Source organism: Cupressus sempervirens, chromosome 3 (assembly GCF_028749045.1).
Source record: "Cupressus sempervirens isolate cs-2001-9-10 chromosome 3, ASM2874904v1, whole genome shotgun sequence".
In the NCBI taxonomy this organism is placed as follows: domain Eukaryota; kingdom Viridiplantae; phylum Streptophyta; class Pinopsida; order Cupressales; family Cupressaceae; genus Cupressus; species Cupressus sempervirens.
Genome location: NC_143120.1, coordinates 125,627,529 through 125,653,230, shown reverse-complemented (window position 1 = coordinate 125,653,230; position 25,702 = coordinate 125,627,529). Strand labels below are relative to the sequence as shown.

The following is a 25,702-nucleotide window of genomic DNA, read 5'->3' as shown; positions in this document are numbered from 1 at the left end:
AAGGGTGACTTGTCATCCCTCTTAATAGTTCTCAAATATAATATCCTATAAATTGGTATTGTTAACTGACTTATTCGCAGCAATATATATTATTCACCAATTTTTGCCTCTTCCTGACAAGAGTATTAAGTGAGTACATTTATTATTTATGATCCATTGATTATTACTCAGCTATCCTCCTTATCCCTAATTACATATATGGTTTTAAATAATATCTCATATATTATTATTAATTTATATTTTGATATAATAAATATTAAGGAATCTCCCTTGACCCTTTTCTTGTCACCCGATTCAAATCTCTCAATCTGTCCTAAGGGTCCACTGATGATGTGTATATGGAAGAAGATATTATTAAGTGTAATGGGCCGTTATCATCTTTCTTTATCCAACTGTGCTTGGTAATTGAAACTTTGATTATGGTAATTCTTTCCATCGTGACCAAAGTAACTATGTTCAGGTATATGATCTATAATCCCCTAACTGCTACCTCCATCTTATTCTTCAGCTTCTTTATCTTCACATCCAGGCTAGTCCAAGTGATCAAGGTGACATATTATTGGAAACTCTAATAAGCGATTCTTTAATTCAAATACCCTATGGGATTTCCTTGGTTGACACCCAAGTGTATGATGCTTTGCTATTTCAGCTTATCTCTCCCGATATCCCTTGTTAAATATCACTACTTTATAATATATTTCCTGGTGTCTTTTACATACTTAACTCTGCTCTTTTTCCTTTGGTTTAATTCGTCTGATTTAATTTGTTTCTATCTTTAATGGTCTAATTCTTCTTTGATGAGCTCTCCTTTAGATCTTATTCAATGATTTTTGGCGCTTCTCTGTTCTAATTGCCTGAAACTTCCTACTGGATGCTGAGTAGGATTATATGAATATTTATTCCCTTTACTGAATAATATGTATTGTTTTGGTTCATATCTATTTTTCTATGTTGGATATATCTCCCAATTCTATGTGAATTTCTTATTTCTGTTTTCCTCTCTTTTTCACTGATTAGGATACCTGTCTCTGTATTTCTCTTACCCTGTTATTTGCTGCATTCCCTGTTCGTTCATTTCTCCTCCTCCACAGATCCACTTAAAGATAAAATGATGATATGTCCCATTTTGAGAAATTTGGGCAGCCTTCTTGTACCCTGCATTTGGAATGACTACTCAGGGTTGAAGAGATGTGACTTCTCACTTTGGTCAATATCCCTTTGACCGCTGATTAACAAATAATAGTGTAGCCTTAATTAATTTGTGCCAGCTATTGATGATTGATCAATCAAAGGCCTGCATCATAACATTATGACCTGATACTATATCATTGTCATAATTGTTATTCATTTTATCTATTGTTACCCTCTAATCAAACATATGCAAATCATGGTATTTGTTGCTTATTAATCACCGTATATGTTAAGGTGAATGCTGTTAAGATTATAGATTCATTTGGATTGGAATTGTCAGATGATTACTATAGTTATATATATATGCAATTAAGAAATAATATACATACATACATACATACATACATAAACATACATACATACATACATACATACATACATACATACATACATACATACATATATATATATATATATATATATATATATATATACATACATACATACATACATATATATATATATATATATATATATATGTATGTATGTATATATATATATATATATTTGAATTAGTCTAATCGTAATTATTTTGATGAAATTGCATGACTGTTTAGACTAACCGATAGTCCAAGATCGTTGTGTATAATTACTTTAGTCAAGCCACAGAGGGCCATGACTCTGCATGGCATATGCCACGGGAGAGTCATGCCCCTCCGTGGACATTGACTCTTCATGCAATATATATACCCTCATGCTATCGGTGACTGTAACAATCAGAATCATCTACAAGGCATAGTATATGACATTAGTATAGTATAGCGATTACTACAGTCACTTGATACTGTCATCACCATTATATATACATTCTGATCTGAACGTGGTTCATGTCTAGATAAATAAATACATTGATATTTCTCTATAAAGATCCAGTTTCCTTTTCATGGTATTAGAGCCTCGTTAGAGGAAACTCAATTTGAAACCTTATTATTACAGACGGGTTTAGAGATGGGTTTGGATTATCCATTAGAAACATATCGGTATAAGATTTTGTTATATCAGTTAGAATAAAATTGTGAACGGGATCAAAGTAGAAGATAGACTGGAAGGGGCTGGAAACTTCTCTTCATGGAAAATATGGATTATTGCCTTACTTGAAGAACTTGAGTTAGAACCCTTCATAGAAAAAGATCCAAACATGCCTAAAGAAGAACCTGAAAGAACTACTCGGAACAGACAAAACAGAAAAGCCAAGAAAGTTATAATTGATGCTGTTAGAGATTATATTCTCCCTTCAATAGCAAGATTGAAAACAGCCTATGAAGTATTTAAAACTATAAAAGATACATTTGAAATAAACAATGCAAGCAGAGTATTGACCTTAAAGCAACAACTCATGAATATAAAAATAAACAGAGGAGAGGCAATAACAACTTACTTCCTAAGGATCTTTGAAATAAAGGATCAACTTGCTACCATTAGAAACAATGTAGAGGACTCAAAGCTTTTACTAATTTCTCTAAGAGGACTACCTATGTCATGGGAATCATTCATTCAATTTGTAAGTTGACCTTCCAAAATTTGATCAACTAAAGAAGGAATGTACTCAAGAGGAGTCACGGCTAATATAAAGAGGAATTTGCACAAATAAGGAAGGAGAGATCGAAGCACTACATACAAACTCTAGGAACAAGGGAAACAAGAGAAAATTCAAACCCAAGAGAGGAAATAACTCTCAAAATACAAAGAAAGAGATCTATCCAAAGTACAGTGCTATTGATGTGATAAGTTCGGTCACATCGGAAGATTTTGTCCAGAAAGGAAGTAAAATCAAGTTACTCTAGCTGAGTCTCATGAAGTTGAAAATCCTCTATTCTATTTAGCCTTGTCAAGTGATTTAAATACTATTAATAAGACTTGGATAATAGATAGCAGAGCTTCAAGACATATAACTGGATTTAGAAATCAGTTTGAAAGATTCAGAGGGTACTGCATAGAAGAAGTCACAATTGGAGATAATTCTACTTACCCAGTAAAAGGAATTGGGACCTGCTCCTTACAAATAACAATAGGAGAAACTCTTAATTTAAAAGATGTGCTATTTGTTCCACGGATAAAAAGAAACCTAATCTCCATTTCAAATCTAGCCAATCAAGGATATTGTGTCACCTTCAATGAGGATAAAGTGTTACTATGGCTTAAAAACTCTAACATAAAGAACGACATTAGTATAGGATCAAGAGGTGGAAGCCTGTAAAAATTAAGTATTAAAGCAAAACCTCAAGCACTAAATCATGAAGTCCATAAATCAAATGAACTTTGGCATAGAAGATTAGGGCACTTTGGCTTTAGTGCCCTTCCTAGCATAGGGAAAATCACTACAAGCATACCTAATCTCAAATTAGATCACATTAGTATTTGTAAAGGGTGTGCCCTAGGAAAAATAAAAAAAGATGGACCCATGTCAACACCTTCACTAGCGGGATTATTGTACTATGACTTCATTGATGATTACTCTAAAAAAACGTGGATATACTTTCTTAAATTTAAATAATCTAATGAAGTTTTATAAAAATTCAAAGAATTTAAAGCCCTAGTGGAAAATCACACTGGAATGAAAATAAAAACATTAACGTCAGATAACGAAGGGGAGTACACATCTGACATCTTCAAAAAAATTTGTATTTCTGTTGGGATTAAAAGGGAGACTACAGCACCTTATAATCCTTAACAAAATGGGGTTGCAAAAATGAAAAATAGAACTATCATAGAAGGCAACAAAAGCCATGATTCACAACCAAAATCTCCCTATGTCTTTTTGGGCCGAAGTAGCAAGTACAACGGTATACATTCAAAATAGAAGTCCTTGTGCAACATTAGAAAATGTAACTCCTGAAGAAGCCTTCACAAGTAACAAGCCATATCTTAGTCATTTGAAAATTTTCGGTTGTCCAATCTACATTTACATTCCCAAAGAGAAAAGGTCTAAATTAGAACCTTCTGGAAAGAAAGGCATATTTGTTGGCTATAGTGAAACAACTAAGGGATACAAAGTATATATTTTGGGACAAAAGTCTGTTGAAATTAGTAGGGATGTTAAGTTTGACAAAGATATTGCTTTCAAAACACCCTTAAACAAAGAAGACGAGGAAATTGAGAATCAGAGGGAGTTCATCATGGTAGATGATCATAATACTGAGAATCAGAGGGAGAATACTACAAAAGATAATTCAGTTGGAACTCTGAGCGAGAGTTTTCCCAAAGAATGAAACATATATGCATCTAATGCTGAGAATGATGAAGTTTTAAATCACAAGAAAATACCACTATGGGCCAGAAAAATGATTGAAGATAACAATATAGAATCAGATGAGATTTCTAGAGAAAATAAGAAAATAAGAAATAAAAAATGCTATGTTGCCTTAATAACAAAACTCACAAAAATAGAACCAACTAATGTTGAGGAGGCTTTAAAAACTCAAGCATGGAAAGATGCAATGGTAGAGGAATATCAATCCATTCTATTAAATGATGTTTAGGATATTGATGAAGACACAGAGCACAACCAGAAAGAATGCAACAGGGGAAAAGGGGAATATTATTATTAGTAAAAATATCCTACTACATTCAGTATATATAAATAGACCCAAATACATGCCCTATGGGCTTACAATGGTCAGATCCTGGAGAAAAATCCTCCTTACAGTACCTTATCTCAAACTCCACGAAGAATTGCCTTTACAATGCCAGAAATGTTCTTAAATAAACCCCAATTAGGTTTAGGGTTAGGAATACATTCTAGAATATGCCATTTGGAATCCACTGCCAAAACAAAAGGTTCTAGAAATCACGTTAGAAGCCGGTGTAAAATTAGAAGAATCCAGAATTGGTAGTCCAACTTCTGGGAGGCATAACTTTTGATTCGGGACTCCAATTGACGAATCGTTTACATTTCTTAAAAGATCTCAAAGCACTCTATAGCCATATAGACATGCTTTGCTTGTCCCCCATTTTTCAGGCCCGTACGAGGTCGTTTAATGCCTCAAATCTGACTTGGAAGCACTCTTATGAGGTCTCCAGGCAACTTTAAACTAAAATAACTTTCAAACCGTAAAGCCTTTTGACTTGATTCTTTTTTTCTGGAGTGTTCTAAATTACAAATATAATCATCCCTCCTACTTACACCCTCTCATCATAATTATGGCTCAATTACAAAATAACTCATTTTCTGCATTGACACGTATCCCAAGGTGCTCAAAAGGTCTAACCCAAAAAACCGATAGTGGAACTATGAGAGTTGGAATCTTTATTTGACCCAAATGGGTATCCAGAAATAAAAGCACTTTAAACAGAAACTAATACTAAGCATATTTTTGGGTGATACAGGATTGCCCTTACACCACTGGATGCTTCGTCATCAAATATTGTCCCTAGACTTAAAGACAAATCATTTGTATCTTCAAAATCGTTATTTCAAATCAAGTATGCACCTGACAGAAGCATTGAAAAACTCAAAGCCAGATTTTTTGCAAGGGGTTTTTCTCAAAAGGTCGCAATTGATTATGAAAAAACATTTGCTCCAGTTGCACGTTACACTTTTGTAAGAACGATAATTGCCATTGTTGCATCCAAAAGATGGAAAATACATTGGGTGGATGTAAAGAAAACCTTCTTAAACGACATCATTGAAGAGGACGTATATATAGAATAACCTGAAGGGTTCACCACACATGAAAGGAAGCATTATGTATGCAAACTAAAGAAAGCTCTCTATGGCCTTAAGCAAGCTCCCAGAGCTTGGTATGAGAGGATAGACAACTATCTCTCCAAGTTAGGATACTTTAAAAATGAAGTTGATCCTAACATATATTTCAAATTATCTAACAATGACATGTTAATTATTGTTCTTTATGTTGATGAATTATTGATAACAGATAGAGACCACCTTGTAGCTAAATGCAAACAAGACCTCATTGAAAGATCCCTGATGGATCTCTTCTGCTGATCTGCTATAAATTATTATTTTTAAATTTGTTTTCCATATTTATTAAAATTTTCTTGCAAAGCTAGACGAAAGTTACAGAAGGGTTTGATTGTTTTATGTTTTTGATGATTTTGCAATAAGTAATAACAGAAGTATAATAACATGAACCAGTTTTGAAAATTTATTTCAAATACAACCAAAGCAATTTCGCTTCAAGGAGATTTTTGAATATAAAGCCTAATTTGTAACCAGATGAAGATTTACAATAATATGTAATGGGCACCCCTGAATGTCCCAAAAAACTAAACCAAATTACTGAAAGGAATTATGTCAAATAGTTTGCATTCAACCTCTTATTTCTCCTTTTAATGTTTTAAACCCTTTATAACTCCGGAAATCAAACGCTTATTTGTTTTTTGTGTTTTGTGCATGGAATTGGTATCATACAACATAAACAAGAAAGAAACTACAATAATATGCAAAGTGGAAATGAACTGTTGCCAATAAAATGTTATTTTCAGAATTCATAAAACCAAATACATGGCAGATTTATCAACTCACTAATTACTTCAGCATTATTAACATAATACTCCAGCCCATGCTTTCGAACTTGCTGCTACAGTATCGCGTGAATAGTGTTGCGTGAATAGTGCCGCATGAACAGTGCTGCTACAGTACTTTGTCCTTCAATCAGTCCACTACCTTCGTAATATCATTCCCTCAAAGCGGCATAAGCGTCGGACAAGTAGTGAAGAAGATATGAGCAAAATACCAAATTTGCCTGTAGCTGAAAATGCAACTAAAATGCCTGATAATGAAGCCGATAACAAAGAATTCCAAAGGCCAAACCCCAAGGGAATGACGTCTAGAATGTTACAAGAGAGGATAAACGTCCTCAAATGCCAAGAACGGAGCTGCAACTCACACACCAATTTCTTCTCATATTCAATCTGTCTAATGAAGCCACAAATGCTTCCTTTTATTCTATTTCCAAGGGTCCGCTCAACTCATATGGGCAATGTGGGATAAAAGATGTGTAATATATAAAACATATATTAAAGTACCCCTTATGTCTCCCTTGGCTACACATCCCCATAAAATAAATATTAAAGTAACACTTTAATATTTTACAATTAAATTAGACGTTACTTTAATAAAACTTCAGGCATTAAAATGTATTAGCAACCGGACTCCGAATAATGCGAGTGATAGCTCATCGGAAAGCTCTCACCGAGGAGTATCAAATCCAATCACCAAAATTGACCTGCACTGTGTCCTGCCGACTTACTAAAAATAGTAAGTATGCCTGAAACTGAGTAAATCAATTTCGTTTTGGCCCAAATTGGAAACGACTAGGCCAAAATACTCCAGGATCCCATTAAACCCTTCGTTAGCCCTCGGGACCATGTAGAACAAGGCTAACGCACACACACTTGGTCAACTGCTAAGATGGGGACATTACGGTTTGCCCTGCTTGAAATTGCTTGTCCTCAAGCAATCTCAGTCCAGCCTGTTGAATAACCTGCTCACTCTCCCATGTAGAATCTTCCTCCGGCAGGTCTTTCCATCTGACTAAGTACTCCTTCACTATCCTGTTTCTAAGCTTCCTCTCTCTGGTTTCCAGAATAGCCTCGGGTACTAACACAAGCTTCCCCTCCTCATCCAAATGGCTTTCTTAAGCCTAGACACATGAAACACATTGTGCACTTGATTGCCCTCTGGAAGCTCAAGCTCATAGGCGACTTTGCCCACTTTGCGAATCACCTTGTAGGGACCATAAAATCTAGGTTTCAACTTTTCAGCTCCGCTCTTCTTGAGCGATGACTGTCTATATGGTTATACCCTCAAGTAAACCATATCCCCTACCTCGAAGCTACGCTCTATTCGCTGCTGATCAACATACAATTTCTGTTGATTCTGGGCCTGTTGTATATTCTCTTTGAGCACTTTCAAGATGTCCTGACTATCCTGCAATAAGTTTTTGGCTTTGGGCACTCTACTGTGCCCCAAAACTAAATCCATGAATCTAGGTGCTTCATAACCATAGAGTGCCATGAAAGGAGTCATCTTGATGGACATATGATAAGTGGTGTTATAACAATACTCTCCCATATGCAACCATCTGATCTAAGCCTTTTGTTGTGCAGTTACATAGTTCCTCAAATATCCTTCCACCCATTTATTCACAATCTCTGTTTGCCCATCTGTTTGTGGATGATAACTAGTGCTAGGTGTAAGATCTGTACCACACAACCTAAAGAACTCTTGCCAAAAAAAACTCATAAACTTACTATCCCGGTCGCTGACAATGAACCTGAGCAGCCCATGTAACCTGAATATCTCTCTAAAGAAAAGATCTGCCACCTGTGCTGCTGTGTAAGTGGACGGAATAGCAAAGAAGTGAGCAAACTTCGTCAAGCGGTCCACCACCACATAGATGCAATTCCTTCCCTGCACTCGTGGTAAACCAGTGATGAAGTCCATCGAAATACTTTCCCATTTCCTATCAGGAATGAGCAAGGGCTGTAATAAACCTGCGGGAAATGTGTGCTCTCCCTTATTCTGTTGACAAACCACACACTCCCTGAGATACCTCTGAACATCATCCTTGAGCCCTTTCCATGAAAACCGCTCTCGGATCTGCCTGTAGGTCTTGAAGACCCCCGGATGTCCAGTTGTGGGTGCATCATGAAATGCCTTCAGTATCGCCTCTCTCAAATGTGATGACAAAATCAAATAAACCCTGTCCTAAACTCTGATCAATCCATTTATCACCTCATAGCGATCATCCTGTATGGTACCTGAAATCAATCCAGAAGCCCAAGCATCTTCGACATACTCTGCTATAATCCGATCTCTCCAATCTCCTGAAATCTCTGCCAGAGCACATAAGTGAGGTCTCCGAGATAAGGTATCAGCCACCACATTTTTCTTACCTTTGACAAACTCTATGTCAAAGTCATAAGCCTGCAATTTAGTCACCCATTTTTGTTGCCGGTCATTAAGATCACGCTGGCTCATGAAATATTTAATACTATTGTGATCAGTCTTGATCACAAAACGTCCACCTACCAAATATGATCGAAATTTGGCCAATGCATGCATTATGGCCAACATCTCCCGGTCATAGATAGAATAACTCTTCTCAACTCCCCAGAGCTTCCTACTCTCGAATGCAATAGGATGCTTCTCCTGCATCAATACTGCTCCAATCCCATCACTTGATCCATCACAATGAAGCTCAAAAGGCTTCGTGAAATGCGGTAGAGCTAGAACTGGACATGAAGACATTTCCTGCTTGAAATGCTCAAAACACATCTGTGCTGCTCCTGTCCACACGAAGGCTCCTTTCCTGGTAAGATCTGTCAAGGGTGTAGCAATCTGTGAGAATCTCTTAACAAACCTCCTATAAAAACCATATAAACCAAAGAATCTCTTAAGCTGCTTAAGGTTTGTGGGAGTAGGCCACTCTACAATAGCTCTAATCTTTTCGGGATCAACCCGAACAACATCTGCACTAATGATATGCCCAAGGTAAAGGAGCTCAGTCATGCCAAACTCACATTTAGATTCCTTGGCATATAATGACTCTCTCTCCAGAATAGATAACACCTCCTCTAGATGATGTAAGTGCTCCTCCCAAGTCTTACTGAAGATCAAGATGTCATCAAAGAAGATCAAGACAAATCTCCTCAGCTACTTCTTGAATACCTGGTTCATACAACTTTGAAATGTAGCAGGTGCATTGGTTAGACCAAATGGCATAACCATGAACTCAAAGTGGCCATAGTGACATCGGAAGGCTGTTTTCTCAATGTCCTTTGCTCTCATCCTAATTTGATGGTATCCGGATCGCAAATCAATTTTGGTGAAGAAGCATGCCCCATGCAACTCATCAATCAACTCATCAATACTAGGAATGGGATACCTGTTTTTAATTGTTTTCTTATTCAGTGCCTTGTAATCGATGCACATGCGCATCGTCCCATCCTTCTTCTTTACCAATACTACGGCTGAAGCAAAGGGGCTCTTACTGGGCCTGATATGCCCCATCTCCAACAAATCCTTAATCGCCTTCTTTATCTCATCCTTGTGTTTCTTAGGATGACGATAGGGAGTAATCATAACTGGTTTGGCTCCCTCCTCGAGCTCAATAACATGTTCCATCCCTCTGTCAGGAGGAACCCCATGAGGAATATCGCTAAATACTTTAGTGTGTCTATCAAGTATCTTCTGGATATCTGGTGGATGACTCTTTTCTTGTGGCTCTGGTGAAGTTGGCATAATGTAGCACTTTGCCGCCCGCTCTATGTCATCATGACGAAAAAGTCTCTGCATTCTCCTCAAGGACACTACTTTGCAACCTCCATCTGAAAGTCCTCTAAGTACCACAATTTTGCCCTCATGCTGGAATCTCATCTCCAATTTCACTAGGTTGAGTGTGAAGTCAACTAGTGAAGCCATCCATGTCATGCAGAGGATGACATCATAATCTCCCATGTCCACAACATAGAACTCATCCTCCAACTCGTAGCCATCTCCAAACCTGATGCGAAGATTAGATATCTTCCGAGTGCATAATAATTTATCACCGTTAGCCACCATGACTTTGAAAATTTATCTCGATCACCCATATTGTTGTCCTGATCAAAGAATATCTCCTCTGTGTCTGTATGGCTGGATTCAATGTCCACCTGCACGGATGTACTAGACTGTTTGCTCTGCAAGTTTGAAATCCTATTTTGTCTTGCTCTGGTATCGTGGAAATTATAAGGCCCCTGTCAAATGCTCAAAAATAAATGCTTAGCTTGTGTTTTTATTTATTTATTTCTGATTTTAGTGTTTTGACATTTCGTCAAACACTTTTCCCTCTATCCTGCTGTTCCAAATTCCCTATAAGACCTCCACAGGATGGCATGACTTATAGCTCTGATACCACTGTAATGGGCACCCCTGAATGTCCCAAAAAACTAAACCAAATTGCTGAAAGGAATTATGTCAAACAGTTTGCATTCAACCTCTTATTTCTCCGTTTAATGTTTTAAACCCCTTATAACTCCGAAAATGAAACGTTTATTTGTTTGTTGTGTTTTGTGCATGGAATTGGTATCATACAACAGAAACAAGAAAAAAACTACAATAATATGCAAAGTGGAAATGAACTGCTGCGAATAAAATGTTATTTTCAGAATTCATAAAACCAAATACATGGTAGATTTATCAACTCACTATTTACTTCAGCATTATTAACATAATACTCCAGCCCATGCTTTCGAACTTGCTGCTACAGTGTCGCGTGAATAGTGCCGCGTGAATAGTGTCGCGTGAATAGTGTTGCGTGAATAGTGCCGCATGAACAGTGCTGCTACAGTACTTTGTCCTTCAATCAGTCCACTACCTTCATAGTATCATTCCCTCAAAGCGGCATAAGCGTCGGACAAGTAGTAAGAAGATATGAGCAAAATACCAAATCTGCCTGTAGCTGGAAATGCAACTAAACTGCCTGATAATGAAGCCAATAACAAAGAATTCCAAAGGCCAAACCCCAAGGGAATGATGTCTAGAATGTTACAAGAGAGGATAAACGTCCTCAAATGCCAAGAACGGAGGTGCAACTCACACACCAATTTCTTCTCATATCCAACCTGTTTAATGAAGCCACAAATGCTTCCTTTTATTCTATTTCCAAGGGTCCGCTTAACTCATATGGGCAATGTGGGATAAAAGATGTGTAATATATAAAACATATATTAAAATACCCTTTATGTCTCCCTTGGGTACACATCCCCATAAAATAAATATTAAAGTAACACTTTAATATTTTACAATTAAATTAGACATTACTTTAATAAAACTTCAGGCATTAAAATGTATTAGCAATCGGACTCCGAATAATGCGAGTGATAGCTCATCGAAAAGCTCTCACCGAGGAGTATCAAATCCAATCACCAAAATTGACCTGCACTGTGTCCTGTCGACTTACTAAAAATAGTAAGTATGCCTGAAACTGAGGCAATCAACTTCGTTTTGTCCCAAACTGGAAATGACTAGGCCAAAACACTCCAGGATCCCATTAAACCCTTCGTTAGCCCTCGGGACCATGTAGAACAAGGCTAACGCACAAACACTTGGTCAATTGCTAAAATGGGGACATTACATAATATCGAGTTGATTACAACCAAGGATAAACCTAACTTAAAGGTGTGAAGAAGAAATATGATCCTAAAAGGAAGCTACGACCAGTTTTCAGCTCTCCAATGTTGTGCGTGGGAAAGAATATGGCTGCCAGGTGCTGCTGTACAATTGCAAAGTGCCCACACATGGATAGAATGCCCAAACCCAAGCTAAAACTTTGACTCAATACTGCATTCCCCAGAAGAAACAATGCACAATCTCCAAGATGCTTATGACTGCAATGAATCCAAACCACTATTTTGGGGCTACGTTCCAAACAGGCAAGCAAGTGGGGTTGGCGTCCCAAGTGCTGAAAGCTCAATCAGAGCCCAAATCACAAATCGAAGATTAATATGTCAATAATGCCTTAGAACTTTGTCTTTACCTCCTTATAACCCACCATACTTAGCTCGAACCCTAAAAGTGTCTCCATGTGGCATTGGGTTATAAAATAATATATTTCTCATTTTTTAAGTGGTCAAGTATCCAAAAAATGACCTTCCCAATAGAAAAAAATCCGTTCACCGAAATGCTTTGAGTCAAAAGAGAAATATTTAGAAAAGTTCAAGACCTTTCCAACGAGCTATTATACCAAGGTATATGCATCCAGATGAGGCCAAAAACCCCTTATTATGCCAAAATGGCTATAACTTAGCCTTATTTAATTATTAAACGCTAACTTAGGAAATACTAAAAATATAACCTAAGTAGCTACAAAATGCTCCAATGACACCACAAACCATGAAATCATCCTGTCACCTGTCTGTGACTAAAGTCGGAAATCAAGGATCCACTTGCAATCTCATCCCTAAAATCTAGGGATGCTCCTAAAACTCAGGAAACAAACTCTATTCCTCTGAAACTGAACTCAGGGAATCATCTCATAGAGATCCAACCTTGAGCATGATCATCCATCCTAAAAAGTAGGAATAACCCCATAATTTTAGGAACTGCCTCCTAAAAACAAGGAACATCTCCAAACAGAACAACAACTGCTGGAACACCAAATTCCCAACACTGTATAACCATACTGGGTCTCTATCCAACCCTATCAGCCTACAAGACCCCATAATAAGATGACTCACAAGTCTTTGCTAGACTGAGTTAAAGAGGGAATATGACACTCATAGCTGAATTGGATATGAAGGTCTAGGTCTAGAAGTGTGACAGAAAGAGAACTATATTCTCTTAAATAAAAGTACACTACTGATATATTGACTAGATTCCGGATGATGGACTGTAAGCCTCTTTCAACTCCAATGGAAACTAACCTTCGTAAGCTTAAAAGTGAAGCTGTAGATTTAGAACCTGTAGACCCTACTCATTATCGTCAAATTGTTGGGTCTTTTATGTACCTAGTAAATACAAGACCAAACATCTGCTATGCTACGAATGTGTTAAGTCATTTCATGTGCGATCCCAAGAAGATCCACCTAATGGCTGCCAAGCATATTTTACGATATTTACAAGGAACTATTGGACTTGGACTGAAGTATATGAATACTGAGTTACAACTTCAAGGGTATTCCAATTCAGATTGGGCAGGAAATTCTATTGATCATAAGAGTACCACAAGATGCTTTTTTAGTCTTGGATCTACCATGATATCCTAGTTTAGTAGAAAACAGTCAGCAGTTGCTCAGAGCTCCACTGAAGCTGAATATATGGCTGCCTCTATGGAAGCACGTGAAGGAGTATGGCTAAGGAGAATTCTATATGGACTATTTGGAAAACCACTAAAGCCCACTATAATCCACTGTGACAAGCAGAGCTATATTATATTATCAGTTAATCCAGTTTTCCATAATAGATCCAAGCACATAGAAATTCCTTATCACTATATAAGGGATATGGTTGACAGAGATGTTATCAAGTTGATTTATATGAGCGCTGAAGAACAAAATGCAGACATTTTCACTAAGCCTCTTGCAAAGTTGAAAATTGAATACTTCAAAACCAAACTTGGTATGACTAAATTGTAACTCGATATTAGAATCTCGTATTATGGAATTTATTCATGAATATTAGATAAAATCAATATTGCAATATTGTGGATGTGTTGTGGCATGAAAGATGATGATCTTTTATGCGGATATGGTCGTTGTTGTAAGGTGATGATCTTATCAATAGCTTTACCTGTTATCATGTGTCACTATATTGGTTAAAGCACTTGATAATGGATGTATCAAGATTGACTACATTAAGTTGAAGTCATAGATTGTGTTGGATATCTTGATATAAGTGTTATATCACTGGATCTAGCTCCAAACTAGTCTAGAATTGTGATAATGGTTGTATCATAATTATGATGGACTGAAGACTTCATTATCCTCATCATCTAAATTTGATACTTGTGCATTCATGAGTTGAATGATATCAATCCTCCTTTCTCTAAGAGGAAGTGTTAAGATTATAGATTCATTCGAATTGGAATTATCAGATTATTACAATAGTTATATATATATGCAATTAAGAAATATATATATATAACAAAAATGTGGTTGCAAATAGGAAAGAATGTATCTATTATCAAAGCAGCAAAAGCCATCATGCATGATCAAGACCTTCAAACTTTCTTATGGGCAGAAGCCTCCAGAACTGCAGTCCATGTTCAGAATAAATGCCCTCATCAAATATTGTAGAATATGACTCCAGAGGAAGCTTTTTCAGGAGTTAAGCCTGATATTAGTCAATTTCAAATATTTGATTGTCCAGTGTATGTCCACGTACCTAAAGACAAAAGAACCAAACTGGAACACTCCGGTGAGAAAGGGATATCTGTGGTTTACAGTGAAAATCCCAAAGCATACAGGATTTATATTGCCAGTCAGAAACAAATACAAGTAAGCAGAGATGACACTTTTAAGGAAGATAATGCTTTTAGAAAATCTAAAGGTACATGCATGGAAATAAATGAAGATCAAGAATCTCCTCAAGACCTGCGTAATGTCCCCTCTCCTGGGGAATTTAATAAATATCTCAGAATATTAAACTATTAAATACAAGACAATAATAAAATACATAAATGACTAATATTACATAATAATTTTATTGACAATTAGATAAGTTCAAATTAATATTTAAATATATATGTTTATTAACATAATTAGTACCAATAAAAATTAAATAGCAATATAGAGCTATTAAATAAAGAAATAAGTAAATACGAGCTTATTGTGGGTTATATATTTTCACTGTTGCAATTTAGGTAGATGTAACTTGATGCCATTTCCTTCTTTGGACGTTGATCACTGCCTTTCTGGATGAGTGCTTATGCTCCTTGGTTTGATGTTGCTTGATTGATGCCTTGAGGTATGGGTGAGTGATGATTGATTAGTCCCCTTCAATGCTTGGAGTGAACTCTGCTTTATTGGTGGAAGGTTCACCACCTTTCTCAAGAACTGAGTCACCACTTTTTATTGTTGTCTGAGTATAGTATATTATTCTGCAAATCGATCTCCCTTTTTTATGCTCTTAAATGAAATCTTCTCCCCTATATAGCCTTAAATGTGAGGGAGAGCCATATGTCTTCATAAGGGTCTCTTTAACAATTACCACCCTTCAATAGGGTCACAACCCTTCATTATTGCTGCCTGTTTGAAGAGCCACTTCCTTATCTTCTTCCATTATCCTTTGCTCCATTCTTTCTTCTTTTCTCCATATATCCCCTTTCAAATGAAGTTCTCTCTCTTTTATATTTCATGTAGGAGGAAGTCACAACTTTTCATTTTGTGCCTTTTGACCATTCATTGAACTTAGCTACATTTTAATTATATTAAGTTTAATTTTCATTCTTTTGTATTTTTATGTATTATTAAAATTAATTAATAAATGTTATTTCAACAAGGGGATATTACAGTCTACACTGTTGGAAATGTTGCCATTTGTGTCAAGCGTACATAAACAATTAGTTGTTATTGATGACAATGATGTATAAAGTTATGAATGTCAAAATAATGTGAATGAGATTGTTGATAAAGATATATTGTTGTCATAAGTGTATGGAGAACATATTGACAAAGGACAAAGGCCAAAGATAACAGACCACATACAATTAAGGAGCCATGGTGATTAGTGTATGCAGTTTTCATTAGAAGACAAAAATCAATGTTCTATAAATAGCAATTCAAAGGTGGTGATTGAAGGAAATAGTATAGTACATCAGTGATAAGATTTCTGATAGAAGAAGCCCTTGAAGTCTTTATCTAAGAAATCAGTGTATTCACTAATTCTCATTGGCCACATTCTAAATTGCACAAGTTATGACTAAGGAAGCAGTTAAAGATGATAAACAATCATACAATACATGAACAATGGAAGTGATTATATTGATTGAAAAGCTGATAATTGTAAGGTGGATCGACTTCCTATAAAGGAGATTGAATAGTGACAATTCTGAACTTGCAGAAGTTGTGGCTTTCATAGTCGCTCAAATTAAAAATTTGGCATACATGGCTGTGGCATCTTTCTCATTAGCACGAGTATTATGAAGGGATCGACTGGCATAAACTAAATAGAGAGGGAATCAACTATAAAGAATTGTCTCAAATAAAAGGAATAATATGCAGCAACTGCTACGTGCCAATAGCACCAATAAGAAAACATGTATGTGAAAGAAATTATCCCAATTTACGTTGACATTTTAAGATACATAGAGATGTCTTTATGATGTTAAAGTAGTGCTAAGATTAACAAACATTACTTGGCAATTAAATTATGATTGAAAAGTGATCACATGAACAGGTTGCTAATGATATACGTGGTAGTAATGAAGATATTCTACAGAAGTCATGGTGATTTGTTTAAGAACTATACACAGCAACTGGTAAACTTCATCATATATCTTTATAAATGATATGCTTGATAAGGTTGACATGTTGACCAGCAGATTCATTAGAAACAGTGGTCAAATCAATATGATTACAATTTTGAATGAGCAGTGACCTTTTTGAGAAGCAGCAGTGCTCGTGAAGTAGCAGATGGAGGAGCAATCAAAAAACTAAACAAAGATGAAACTTGTGATGCGATTGTCTTAGAATGTATAGTGTAATTATGAGCAGTGATTTCGAATATGTGAAATATTTTCCTTCATAGCCATAGCTCAACAACTACACTTGAAACAAATTGTGAAACTTTGAGGTTATATAAAACCTAACAGAGACTAAAGACATCTTGAAGCTCTTATAATGTTTCACCAAATTTAATCAAGTTGTATCTGATGACCAATAAATATGTGTGGTTCCACAACCCCAAAAAGAATGTCCTATAATGTTATTCCTGATAGCTAAAACTCAACAACTATGCAAATTGTTAAGACTTAGAACTTACATATAACCTAACAGAGAGTAAAGCAATCTCAAAGCTTTTATAATGTTTCACAAAATGTAAATATGTGTGATTCCACTCTCCCCAAAAAGAATGTCCCATAATGTTTTTCCTGTTATTTCTGGAAAGTACAAGTCTTATTTTGTTGATTTCTGTTTTCTAATTTTTGTATACGATTCTGTCTGTTGCTAATATTTGTAGCAATCCTATGCTGTGCAATCAAACAAAATTAGAGATGCAGTTTTGTTTGGTCATTAAAGTCTTTTATCTGCTCAGGAGAAGCTTGAATACTTATATGTTCTTTAGTGTCACTCATTCGCCAGTTGCTTCCTCTGTCTGAACTTCTTAGCTAAAAAAGGATTGAAGATTAGTACATTGATATTCATTCTCAGAAATTTCCTTATAGTTTCCATCTCTTCCATGGGTTTTGTAACTGGCTATATTAATTGTTCATTTCCTCAAAGAATCCTTGTATTCTTTTCTTATATTGACGTTGTCTCTTTTTGTGAGCCTGCACAAATGTCATATGGTTCTACAATGTTGTAAAAAACATGTGATAACACGTTTTCACTTTGAAACAGGTATTGCTGATTACTCTTCAGAGTCCACTCATAGGAGAACAAGGGTAAACACTGTTTTATGCTCTCTTTAATTTTTCAGCAAACTATGTTATAACATGGTTTGACCCCAATGCAAATAACAGAGTGTACTTGTGGTATGCATGAATTCATGCAATTCATTAGTATCTTAGTGTTTATCAGATAAAACTTCTTATGAAAGTAATAATATAATTTTTTTTCTTCGAATGTGTGAAATTGACTTTAGTAATCTTTATGTTTGAACTTTCCTTATAATTTACTCTTTTAAGTATTTTAAAGTTGATATTCAAGATTCAAGATGACTAATTTCTATTGCAATATTTGATTTATAAATTTGAGGACTTACTAAAAAATAATATAAATATTTTTGGTCTATTTGTAACAGATTTCCACAATCCATGCTATTCTGATTTATGCTTCTGGTGAGATGCTCATAAACTGACACACAATCTCACCAGAAGCATAAATCAGAATATTTTTAGTCTGTTTAGGAATAGCCAGGAGTAATTATTGCAGTACCTGGTTTTACAGTAAGGGTTAAAAAGCCACGGAGTGTGCCTTGAGATATAGCACTCTTTCAAGAGTATTCTTTTAATAATTTCATTATACTGTAGTAGAGACCAAGCATATATTGTGTACCTGATACCATGCAAATGAATTTTTTTTATTTTTAACAGGCTGGGGGATAAGGTTTCAACACAGCTCTTTTCCTTGTTTGACTCTATTCCATCATCTGTAAAGAGTGTAAGTGAATTCTTGTAAACTAAATCTTGCAAGTATGTTGACTTTACATTTTTCAATAAGTGCATTAAGGATTCCTTTATTTATGCACAACACCAGCTTTCTTGCTACTAACTAGAATAATAAATGGAAAGGTAGAAGTAAACTTACAAGAATGGCTTATGGATCCAAGAAACACTAAACAAATGGTATAACAGACATAAAATTGGAAGGAGAAAACAGGAAGTAGATCATGAGTGATTATATCCTAAAATTGATGGACTGTAGATACATTAGTATGGATCATATTGTGAGATTCAACATGTGTGGAGCAATCACTAAATCATTCTTGAAATCTGTTGAAGTTTGATCAGATTTGTATGTAGAAGGAATTGTATTTTAATCTCAGATCTATGTATGTATCTTCAACATTGATGGTTTAATTCTTCACAATATCACAATGATGATTCTTATATACCAATCACTATTTAATATCAATCAGCTCTAATATTAGTGCAGATATAAATCTGAGAGATCTAATCTCAATATCGATTCCTATAATCTGTAATTAAACAGATGTAATATGATCTTAATGAATAGCGATGTCTGATTTAATCTTAATTAGATTACTCTCAATCTGAATATGTTCTTATTGCATGGATCAATCTGCTGGTATCGATCTCTTATGGAAACCAGATCTCTTTATTAATGATGCTATTTGAGATAGTATGAATCACTGTAATGATACTTGCTTTTTGCACAAGTGTTTTTTGTGAGACATGTCTCCCGTAGAGGCATGTCTCTATGTGGAACATGTTTCACATAGAGACATGTCTCTACATGAGACATGCTCTCACTGAGTCATATTCGGCCTGTTTAATGATGCCATTTCATACGCTAATATAAAATGATCATTTAGTAATGGCATCAATTAAGTTTGCCATTTTATATGTAATTAATATTGGTACTCAATATCGCTCGTAATCATGATTTAATAATTTTTAACCATAATCATGTATATATATTTAATAGTATATATAAATATATTATTAAATATATATACATGATCATTATTTTATAATTATGCTTGATTAATTTATGATTAACATAATTAAAGCAACTAATCAGATCAATTGATATCAAATGCTTAAGGCTTATAGGTCAATTGAGCATTTGATTTCATTGGTTAGACTAATTTGACCAAAGCTACAATGCATTAACACTCCCTCTCAGCTAGGGAGAATTAATTCTATCCCAGAAATCAAACACAATAGATCCATTTCTTGTGTAGAAGAAAGATATCTCCTCACCGTGATATTTGGAGTGGTGGCATGTCCACGAATATCATGTCAAATGATATTTGACCATGACTCCCAAAGATATATCCACAACTATGGTATGTGCACTAGCATCATGTCACATGATACCTACCTTAAGGATATCAGATTATGGCATATCCATGAACATTGAGTCACATAATATCCACCATGACTATCTCATGAATATCATTATGGCTTATCTGTTGATATCAAGTCTCATGATATCCACCATAATGTCTTAAGAGATATTAAGTATCGTGAGATGTCCACCGATATCAAGTCTCATTATATCCATCATGATAGTGAGGTCAACCATTGTAAAGTCATCGCTAGTACAATATCAACCAAATACAAGTGTTCATCATTGAAAAGCCATCAACTTTCAAAGATGTTCCATAGGGGCCGATGCAGTCACAAAGTCACACACATGGCAATAAAAGAGTTTGCACATTATACATCTTTAGAATTATTAGTACAATGGATTTAAATAATTGAGACTCAATCTCAAATTAAGTTATATTTTGAACCATACCAAGTTTATCCCAAAAGTATTCAAGCTTTGCTTTGGAGAGAGGTTTGGTGAAAATGTCTATTATCTGTTCACTTGTACTAACATATTTCAATTAAATCAGATTCCTTTCTACCATGTCTCTAACATAGTGGTAAGGAATCTCTATATGCTTTGATCTGTCATGGAACATTGGATTCACTGAAAATTTTATGCAACTCTGGTTGTCACAATGGATGGTAGTAGGATCCAAGGATTGATCAAACAATCCTACAAGAAGTTTCCTTAGCCATACAACTTCTCTAGCTCCCATGGAGGCTCCAATGTACTTAGCTTCTGTAGGGCTTTGTGCGATTGAGGATTGTTTCCTACTAATCCAGGAGATCATAGTTGATCGTAAGCTGAAGCAACACCCTGATGTGCTTTTCCTCTTGACACTTCCAGTCCAATCTGAATAAGTGTATCCATGTAGATCTAGGTCTACATTATTGTATTTAAGACTATATCCAATAGTGCCATGCAGGTATTTCAGAATGTTCTTTGCTGCAACTAGATGTGTCTGATTCGGCTCACACGTAAATTGACTAAGTGCATTTACTGCACAACAAATGTCTGGTCTTGTGTTGACCAAATATATCAAGGGCCCAATTATCTACCTGTATAGAGTGGGATTTGCAAATTCTGACTTTGCTGCTGCTTCCTTTAACTTTTGCAAGCTTGTTTCCATGGGTTTACTCTCCATCATACCAAACCTTTTCAGAATGTCAGTAGTGTACTTTCCTTGATTTAGAGTGATACCATAAGCATGCTGCCATACTTTTAAACTTAGGAAATAATTTAAAGGGCCCAAATCTTTCATGTCAAACTGCAAAGCTAGATCTTGCTTACATTTGGTAATTAGGTGATCTTCTCTTGTAATTAATATGTCATCAACATATAGAATAAGATTCAACATTTCACCATTAATTACCTTGAACTATAGATTTAGATCTGCATCATTCTTGGAGAAATTCAAGCCCAAAAGATATTGATCTATTCTTTCATACCAAGCTTGAGGGGCCTGTTTAAGCCCGTATAGTGCCTTCTTTAATCTACAAACATGTGAACCATTTTCATGTATGACAAATCCTTCAGGTTGCTCCAGGTTTACTTCTATTATCCATTCAAGAAGGCAGTCCTTAAATCCATCTGACACATCTTCCATCCTTTAAATGCAACAATGGCAATTACAACCGTAATAGAAGTTTATCTAGCAATTGGAGTAAATGTTTCTTCATAATCAATCCCTTTTGAGAGAAACTTTTGGCAACAAATCGTGCTTTGTATTTTTCAATACTGTCATCTGCAACATGACTTTGAAGAGCCATTTTGATGAAATCACTGGCTTTCCTTTTGGCTTGGGTATGATAGCCCAAACACCATTCTTAATAATAGATTGGTACTCTTCTATCATATCATCTTTCTGCACTTGAAGTTTGATGGCTTCTTTACCACTGGAAGGTTCTAATTTGATGATCTCACTCATCAAGGCAAGATAGCCGGAGTATATGTGCAATCTTGTCCTTTCCCTGAAGGTTACTTTTGGTGCTGCAAAATTTTCATCTTCTTGAATCATCTTCCTTTCCCAAAGTAGTGTCTTTAGATTCACATTAGGTGTTTCTAGGTTCATTGGCAAGATCCATGTATTCACTTTGATCTTTATTTTCCATCACTTCATGAGTCTCCCTTTGAATCTTAGAAGCACTGTCCTCTTCCATATGCTCAGAAGGCTCTTGATCTTCTACCTCATGAATGCTTTGGGATCTTTTGAAAACAACATCTTCCTCAAAGATAACATACCTTCTTAGTTCAATTAATCTTTGTTTAGGTATGTAGATCCTATAGGCTTTAGATGTTTCACTATAGCCTACACATATCCAGTTTGTGCCTGAGTGTTCTAACTTAGATCTGTTTTCTTTAGGTACATGAATGTAAACTGGACAGCCAAAGATTCTCAAGTGACTTATGTTAGGTTTAATCCCAATGAATGCTTCTTCAGTAGTTTTTTTTATCTAGAAGGTAATGAGGGCATCTATTCTAGATGTAGACATAAGTCCTGGAGGCTTCAACCCAAAAAGAAGTTTCTCGGTTTTGATCATACATCATAGATTTAGCAGCTTCAACAATAGTCCCATTCTTCCGTTTTGCAACCCCATTTTGCTGAGGGTTATAAGGAATTGTAAATCCTTCCTAATCCTCGCATTAATACAAATGTTTTTGAAACATATTTCACCCATTATCTTTCCTTAAGGTTTGATTCTTTTCCTAGACATGTTTTCTACTAGAGCTTTGAATTCCTTAAACCTCATAAGGATTTCTTCAGACTCTATACATTTAAAAAAATATATCCATGTCTCCCTTGAGTAATCATCTACAAAGATAACATAATACAAGAATCCTCCTAAAGAGGTTACAGTCATAGGTCCACATAAATTAGAATTAATAAGTTCTAGTACTTTTTTGGATTTACTATCATTATTGTGAAAAGTGCCCTTAGTGTTCCTTTCCAAAGAAAACCCTTTGTATGTTGCTTCATGTTCTTGTTTAAGCTTAGGTAGGCATATCACCATGTTCTCTATTGAAGACTAAGCATGAAAATGGAGACTCTCTAATCTTTTGTGCCAAATTTTGCATGTATTTGTTGATTCATGTATTAGGGCTTGAGAAGAAGTATGAAGTTTATATAGGCATCCATGTCTCACTTCTATAGTGTGAGCCTTCTTTTGTTTGAGTTCTTGACAATTTTGAAACATTTTTACGTGTTGTACCAACTATGACCTTCCAAGGTATGAATTGATTACAAACTCTTTTAAGAGGGTCAATAAGACCTTATTTATTACTTGTCAAAACACAAAAGTTTCATATTTTTCCTCATAGAGGCATGGTGATACCTTGGATAAGAGTTGTTGTGGAATACCTTTAGTACACTCATTTAGACCCAACCACTAGCCGTTTATTGCTTGCAAGTGCACCTTGCATGGTCAAATGACATAAAATCACAAACTTAACTTCAATTAGTGCTTGCTCATTAATTTGCATCTATATGATGGAGTTGGTGAAATGGTATTGATTTGAACATCTTTCGAGTATGCCTTAGAAGATTGCACTAGGTGGTTTGAGTTAACAAGACTACACCTAGTAGAGTTACAAAGATAGCATTAAGTTCTTGCATCCTAGGATAGTGGGAAGTAATTTAGAATTGTAAAGTTCATAGCAAGTTGAAGGTTGTTATATTTTCGTGGCACATTGTGTAGTCAAGCCATTCGAAATCAAGTTGGCAAAGTCCTAGTAAACTAGCATAAGTCCCCCTCTAATACCGAAATATCACATCATTACTACTGAGTGCATATCCATCATTTGTAGGAACCTTGGACACGCTACTTTGTAATCGTTAGCATATGAAGTGTCTTTGTTCAAGAGAGAGTTGAAGATATCCATTTGGTATATTGAGTGCTCAGTTTTGCATATCGTGCTGGAAAAAAAATCTCATCAATAGGGTAGTAGGCCCTAACAACATTATTCATCATGGTTTTAATCATAGTTATGAGACTTGGACTTGCCTTTGATTCGAAAAGTCAAAATCCGACTCGGACTCGGACTTGGCGACTGGACTTGGCCAAGACTCGGCAAGGACTCAGAAAATTGAAAAATCCACGAAATTCAAAGATTTTTAAGGATTGAAAGATTTTTTTCATGCATCATTTAGTCAATTGACATCAAATACACAATAATTGAGATAAATAGAAGCTACTTAACACTCATACACAATTTTGCATAGATCACATAAGTATAACAGCAAATTTCTGATGGAAAAAAACTGAATAACATAATATAAATTTAAACATAGTGTCATTGTTAAATGTCTACAATACATGAAATCAATGGAATCAAAAGTTAAAAACATATATCAAAATATCAGCAAGAGAGTAGAAGACTAAGGTTCATAGTTGCCTATGCCCTCCTACGAATATGCCTAAGATTAGTCATGGAAGACTCAGATATTGAGAAATATGTTTGTTACAACTTCTGTGCACATTGTAGACAACAAAAGGGCTCTCAAGTATGTCTATCAATTTGCTTGGTGAAACACAACCTTTAACGGTAAAAGTCTTTTAATAACAATTATAGTTGGCTTACAAATTTTTGCCAAGAAAATGATCAAGGACATAACCAGCAACACATATACACGTAAGTTTGAAAGTTTATAACTTTATGCACAACACTAGAGAGTTCTAACATTCATAAACATGTAAGTCTAAAAAAAAAAAAAAAACCCTCATATACATCATTATAGAATTCTAACACAAATATATGTAAATCTGAAAATATCTATACAACATTACTGAACTCTACAATGCTGAAAGTGACTTCTTCATAATGAAACTCAGATAGTAACCAATATTGGCAGAGAGCCCCACAATCATTTTCAAAATTAATATACATTGAAATAAAAACACCTTCCAAAAATCTCTATCTTTAAAAAAAAAATAGAGAAAAAAATAAAACAAAAAAAAGAAGTTTTGGGAGAGTCTTGGGCTCGGGACTTGGCAAGTCCTTGGACTCTGCCAGGACTTGGCGAGTCCCTAGACTTTGCTAGGACTTGGCCGAGTCCGAGTCCAGAGGCCATTTTCCTCGGAAAGGCTACCTCTGCCTCAGACTCGTAGAGTCCTGGAATGTTGGTTTTAATCCCTTCTTTGGTATCTACGTGAAATTTGGCATACTGTCTCTGATATGTGGTGGATCCTTTTAAGTTTTCATTTTGGTGCTTTTCAATTTCAGTTTTGTGTTAAAATTAATTTATCAAAATTGGATTGAAATGTTATTTACTTCTGATCCTCTCCCCATCTCAGTAGTAAATTTCTGTTCTTCAAAGACAACAGTTTTGATAAGTGGAATAGTTATT

General features: G+C 35.4%; 1 protein-coding gene across 5 annotated transcripts in view; it reads left to right on the top strand.

Moving 5' to 3' along the window:
• Positions 1–25,702, top strand: part of LOC149565101 (uncharacterized) — a 339,748-nt gene that overhangs the window by 183,726 nt on the left and 130,320 nt on the right. For all 5 annotated transcript variants that reach the window (XR_016361996.1, XM_089818649.1, XM_089818648.1 and 2 more), the window contains 2 exons: positions 18,196–18,239; positions 18,891–18,957. Coding sequence is in view for 4 of the 5 variants with exons in the window: in XM_089818649.1 (XP_089674775.1) it covers positions 18,196–18,239; positions 18,891–18,957 (111 nt within the window). In the remaining variant the exon portion in view is untranslated. The remainder of the gene's footprint in view (positions 1–18,195; positions 18,240–18,890; positions 18,958–25,702) is intronic.